Here is a 6,836-nt window from a genome sequence, read left to right on the forward strand (position 1 = left end):
CCATGTACTCTGCCCATGTGGGCTCACACACCCGTGTGGCCCAATCAGCCCAAATTGGCCTTGGTCGCGTGGTCCATTTTTAATGTAACCCGTGCTAGCTAAATATTCATATATGCTTTCACTATTTACTTATATGTTCCTTCAAAGCTGTCTACTCGAGTCACTGTTACTAAATTATTTATATCCTGAGCTACAGAATTTTAAATTAAGGTCCGCTTGGTGTCTTTGAAACTAGACTCAAATAACTTTCTACCATAAAATTTTTAGAATTTTTGGTTTAGCAGATAAGTACAGTAAAATCTTCAATCTTACCCCTGTTCTACTATCTGACAGCTTCGACCTTTCTTCGCTAAAAACTAAATATCTCGTAGTAAAAAATTTGGATGATGTTACCATTTATTTCTATTGAAATAGACTCACTAATAATCTAAAAATGTAAATTTTAACCCCTAATTATTTTTCTCCAATTTTTGATGATTTTCCAAATCCAAAACAGGGGAACCCGAATTCATTCTGACCTTGTCACACAAAACTTATTATATCTCACGATTCACAATTCCATTACTTACACCGTTTCTTCTTTGAGAAACTAGGCTCGATAAGATTTAATTACATATTTTTTCATTCTCTAATTAAATTTCCACAATTTATTGTGATTTTTCAAATTTAGCCTACTGCTGTTGTCGAAACAGCAAGCAATTTCAGCTTTTTGCCGAATCCTATTTTCTACATTTCGGGTACACATCGGGTTTTGTTTGATGCTAAAACAGTCCCCGAGCACTCCAAAACCTATAATTGAACAAATAACACTAATTTAATCTCACATAACGTGATCTCAAATCGAACTCGTATCGAGGTTTTAACCCATAAATGATTAAACCTTACCTTCAACCGATGAACAGTAATTCCCAGACAAACTAAGACTCTGATTGGTGATTACGAGTCCTTGAATCCTCCTCTAATTGGCATAAACAAAACACTTCAGAAGAAAGTTAACAAACGCAGACAAATCACTTATCTAAAACTTACCGAACGATCACAGACAAACGTGGAGCAACACGAGGCAGAGTGGAAAAAGAAAAATCAAGAAGATGAAGGGTGAAAGAGAGAAGAAATTTGGCAGCAATGAAGAGAAAAAGTAGTAAGAGGGTGGAGAAATTTTGGGGATAGTAAAAAAAGGGAAAGAAGAATGAACACAATATTTCATAACCACCCCAATCCCTTATTTCTCTCCATCAATCTCCTCACTAAATCCACTACTCAGATTTTTAGTCCATCTCAAACTCTCCTGGACGCACGAGTAAAAATAATGCCCACGCCAAGATTCGAACACAGGACCTCCATCACACCAACACTCCACTTATCCAGCAGGCCAGCAGGCCCATTCTGTTAATTATTTGCCAACTTTTACTTAAAAGCCTACTGACCAAAGATAGGGCTTATTCATAAAATTACCAAAATTTGCCCAAGTCCTGGCTTGAATTGGGACCTCCCAAACACACCCAGAACACATAAATACTAAAGCAGACAGATATTTTGTGTCACACATTCACAATACCCAAAATTAAAATTTTGGGGTGTTACAGTATTTCTACGATGGGTTACTCCCAATGGAAATGAAGATGATTGATGTTGCTAGTGGAGGGGCTCTTGTGAACATGATTCTTCAAAGAGTTAGTGAATTAATTTTGACCTTAGCTACAAATTCCCAACAGTATCGACCACCTATGGAACCTATAAGAAGGGTTCATGAGCTAAGTACTCCTTCCATAGTAAATAAGATTGATGAACTTACTAATGTGGTTAAAAATATGCTTGCAGGACAGACGAACCCAGCTCGGTTGTGTGGGATTTGTGTTAAGCTTGATCATCCTACCGACTCGTGCTTGATTTTACTTGAGGACACAACTACACTAGTAGATGTCGTTGGGAACTTCCTAGGGCCACCTCAAAGACATTATGATCCATATTCAAGCACATACAATGTAGGGTAGATGGATCACCCAAACTTGAGCTATAGGACCAACCCTCAATACAATCAACCATATCAACCAAGACCACCTCCGCCTCAATAGTATCAACCTCCAAAGTCATATCTTGAAGCCATAGTAGAGAGCTTAGCCATTAGCACTGAAAAGTTCCAACAAAAGACAGAAGCACATTTCCAAGAACTAGATCAACAAATAAGTAAGCTAGCACTTACGGTTAGTCATTTGGAGAACCAAGAAAAATTTTCATCTCAAACCGAGTCAAACACATGTCAAAATGCAAGTACTGTGACTGTAAAAGATGAAACAGAGTCAGAATTAGTCCCTGGCATGAGTTGTGACCACGACGTTGAACAGGAAGCCAAACCAGCAGCTCCCACTGAGTCGACACCTCATAAACCATTTGTTGTACCTCCCCCATACCCTGGAAGGCTTGCCCAAGTTAAAAAGAAACGAGAGGACAAAGAAATACTTAAGGCATTCCGGAAGGTGGAAATTAATATTCCTTTACTTGATGCAATTAAACAGGTTCCACGCTATGTAAAATTCTTGAAAGAACTGTGCATCGACAAAAAGAAACTCCAAGGAAACGAATGGGTAAATGTGAGGGAAAATGTTTCTACAGTGCTACAAAGGAAAATTTCACCTAAGTGTAAGGACCAATGTATGTTTTCTATATCATGCAAAATATGTAATATTGGCATAAAGAAAGACATGTGTGATTTGGGAGCATCTATTAATGTAATGTCTTTGTCTATTTTTAAATTGCTAAACATGGGTCCTTTGAAGAAATAGGGGTGATTATTTAATTGGCAGATAGGTCATGCGTATATCCAGAAAGGGTACTGGAAGATGTCCTCGGAAAGGTAAATGAACTAATTTTTTCAGCAGACTTTTACATCATCAATATGGAGGACGACTACTCAAAAAATACTTTTGATATTTTACTTGGGAGACCATTCCTAAGTACCGCACATACAAATATTGATGTTCGAAGCGGAACCCTTATTATAGAATTCGACGGTGAGGTGGTAAAATTTAATGTTTATGAGGCGATGGGCCAACCCAGTACAATATTGAATATTTCTTGTGTTGATATTATTGAACCACTAACGAAATTTCATTTTGAGTATGATGAAGATGATGGGTTACAAACTGTGCTTTGCAAGAATTTAGACCTCAATACAATGGATAAACTGGATGAATTAATGACATTCAAAGAGTCAATTCGTGAAACTGTCGTTTTCATGGAGGCACCACAGTTTCCTAAAAGTCATGGTAAAAAATTTGAATTGTCTCATTTTCAAAATAAACTTTTACATGCCATTTCGCAGGCCTCGAAATTGGAACTCAAATCCGTTATCGAAACATTTAAAAATTCTAATAGAGGAAAAGGAAAACCCGAGCAAAGAAGCTCAAATACGTTTCAATCAACCGATGATGAAGGAATCCAGAAAATGCTTCAAGGTCAAAGGGAAAAGGTTGAAATCTTTCTATGAGAACTTTCAAGTGCACATAATGGAAAAATTAATTCTCGAGGAACCAAATGAATAATTCTAAGGTCGGGTTTATGGGAGGCAACCCACATTTATTTTTATTTATTTAATTTATTTTTGAAATTTAGTTTAGTTTGAGAATTAAATAAAATATTATTTTAATCTGTTTGATCGTGCTATTTTCCAGGAGCAACCACCTTCAACTGTAGACGAACGACTTCCTCATATTGAAGTTTGCTTTGAAATAATGGAAGCCAACATCTCAAGCATCCTCACCATTTTGCAAAGCGGTCACTTCCACCATCCTCTGACCCATTAAATATACACGGGAAGTATACTTTTCCCCACTCTTGTTATTCTTTTTGCACATTGGGGGCAATGAAGGCTAAGAAGGGGGTTCGTAGGATCATGCCATACTTTCTTTTTGCAAGTGTTTTGCTAAGAATAATTTTGTTTAAATTCGTTTCAAAAATTAACCTCTAATTCTTATATTTAGTTTACTTAAATAAGTGGGTGAAACATGAATAACTATTGCTTGCTTGATTAATGTATATTTTGTAGAATTGAAAATGTTATGCCTTAGTTGATATTTCATGAAAATTGTTGGTTTTGTTGAACTTGCCTAATAAAAGTACTCGTTTAAATAAATAAATAAATTTGTTAATAGTTTGGTTAAGAGTGAGGATTCGAAAATGTGACCAAGTTGAGTAATCGGGATGAGGTGCTTGGGTTGTCATCTCATTTCGCATCAAAAGATTTGGTGATGAGCCGAAGCTTGTAACACTCTACTAACTGGGCTGCCTTGAAATAAATCGATTAGGGACATATGAAATTGAGTAACCAGGATGAGGTGCTTGGGTTGTCATCTCATTTTGAGTCAAAATGTTTGATTATGTCTCAAATTCGTTAAAAATAAATAAAGAGAACGTGTCGGGTTGAGTAACTGGGGTGAGGTGCTTAGTTGTCATCTCACTTCGCATCAAAAGACTTGACTACATTTGAAAATAATAATAATAATAAAATAAAAAATGCATATAGATATAAATAAAATCATATATTGGGTATGATCGTTTCACATGTTTGATTGAGCGTAAATTTAGTGAAATAGTTGAGTTTGACATATCGTTCGAGATTTTATAAAATGCTTATTGATTGAGTTTAGTAATTGTTTATTTTTTATTCACCTAATTGTTTCATGTATTCTTGAGTAGGAAAGGGGTTTTTATTTTGAAAGGGATTGACGGATTATTTTTAGTGGATATCATGCTTGAGGACAAGCATCGGCTAAGTAGGGGGAATTTGATAGCAAGATAAATTCATATTTTTAATATATCTATTTTTAGCTAATTATCAAATAAAATGCTATTAAATTTGGATTTTTCTTATCAGAAATGAAGTTAGTGTGCTGAATTCAAACTCTTACAAAAATGGGGTAAATTAGAACAAAAAGCAAAGAGAAGGGCTTGATTGAAAGATTGAAGATTCAAGGATGACTGGATAAAGATCGAAGGGTTGAAGATTTCTTTTAAAAGAGTGGCTGGATAAAGATTGAAGGATTTTTGATATTGTTACAACTTTATAATTAGTTTAAATTTAGTCTCTAGTTTAAATTTGATTTTTAAATTTTGAATTATTTAGTTGTAATATTTAGCGGTAATATTTAGGAAAAATCTAGCTAAATTTTAGCACTAAAAGTGTGCATAAATACCTAGTGGCTACAGCCAATTGAACACACACACTTTGCCTTTAACATTTAATAAATTCTTTTTTCTTCTCCCTTCCTGCGTCAGTGCTCCATTTTGCTATTTTAGTTCCTTTTCTTTTACTTTCAAATTTTTGGTTTAATTGTATTCCAAGGCCCTTTCCCTTCCCACTTTCAACAATTCCATTTAAACTATTTATTTTCAAGCATGATTCTTTCCATGATGAACTAAACCCTTTTTTTAGCCTTAGCCCGATTATCACTTCGACAAAGTAATCGTGAGATATGAACCCACACTAAATACTTTGCAATTCGGTATTCGCTATCTCTCCAGTATATAGGATAGTACAAATTCGTCCCTCAAAGTTGATTCGATTTCAATTCAAAAAGCACGCGTTGGGTTGGAATCGTTTGGCGTACAGTTGGGAAGTTGAGTCAGCGGTGTTTTATTCAAAATCCCGTGAACAAATTGACGTGTTCAATTGGAAAAAGCTAGTTGGATTCCATCAAGGGAGTTAGTGATCGGATTTAAGCGACCCACACGATTGAGGCCGTTAATTCAAGTTGGCTTTTTAGATTGCAAGGCTGTCAAAATCTTAAATTACGAGTACGTGCCACGTGGTTGGAAATTTGACAAGGGTAGATTTGCAGGTGATACTGAGATCGACTACGAGAGGAAGAGTTGGCGGTTTGAGGGATCTTCGGTTGCTATAACCAACTTATCGCTTGGAAGGGAAAATCTCTTTCAATGATCGATTCAAGATTGGAGTACACCGAGGTTAAGGCTAAGCTTAAAAAATTATTTTATTTATCCATTTGTTTTATTTTCTTAAATTTATTTTTGCATTTTTGAATCTGGTTTTATTTTATTTTATTTTTTTGTATTTTCTCATTTTATTATCTTAATCAATTTAAATCCCTAATTTTTATTACTTTTTTTTTCAGCACTACTACGCACACATCGTGGGCACAACTGTAACCGCGACAACGAATCTGGTTACAAGAAAAGGCGAAATTAGATAACCAGTCCCTGTGGATTCGACCCTACTACACTATACTGTCATTTACTGTTATTTTGTCATAAGAATTTAAATTTGGTGGTTTCGATGCCCATCAATTGACACGAGTGGAACCACTCAATCTGATGCATTTTACTTCAATACTCCTACCTTCTGACGTTTGGATAGAAAACTTCTTTTTGTGACATCCAAAATCAGGGCAATTTACCAAAAAAGCCGTTTTTTTCAAAATTTACCGAAATGGGCTAATTTTTTGATTATTTACCGGAATGGGCCATTTTTCGGGAAATCACATCCACATCAGCGCGATGTCAGGGTACGTGTCAGGACATCGCGTCCACGTCAGCGCGACCTGCTGACGTGGACGCGATGTCCTGCCACGTAGCGCGTTCCTGGGGACGCGATTTTGACGTTTTTTTCATGTTTGGTTTTTTTGGCTTTTAGGGTTTAGGGTTCAGGCTTTTTAGGGTTTTTAGGTCCCGGAATAAATTATTTCGAGTTTACGTTTCTGGTCAAATAGTATAAAATCGCTTCTACCAGGATGCTATTTGAGAAGAAATTGTAAAATCGCGCCCTCGTGGACTCGATTTTGCTATAGTAGGTCATGTAAAAAATAAATTTTTTTGACGTT

General features: G+C 35.8%; 1 protein-coding gene across 1 annotated transcript; it reads left to right on the plus strand.

Annotated features, from left to right (window-relative positions):
• The first annotated feature begins 1,610 nt into the window (after positions 1-1,610).
• Positions 1,611-3,487, plus strand: LOC107921696 (uncharacterized). The gene is made up of 3 exons (XM_016851520.1): positions 1,611-1,985; positions 2,076-2,652; positions 2,805-3,487. Exons 1-3 carry the CDS (start codon positions 1,611-1,613, stop codon positions 3,485-3,487), a joined length of 1,635 nt encoding a protein of 544 aa, XP_016707009.1.
• Positions 3,488-6,836: the final 3,349 nt, after the last annotated feature.

This window comes from Gossypium hirsutum, chromosome D01 (assembly GCF_007990345.1).
Source record: "Gossypium hirsutum isolate 1008001.06 chromosome D01, Gossypium_hirsutum_v2.1, whole genome shotgun sequence".
NCBI lineage: Eukaryota > Viridiplantae > Streptophyta > Magnoliopsida > Malvales > Malvaceae > Gossypium > Gossypium hirsutum.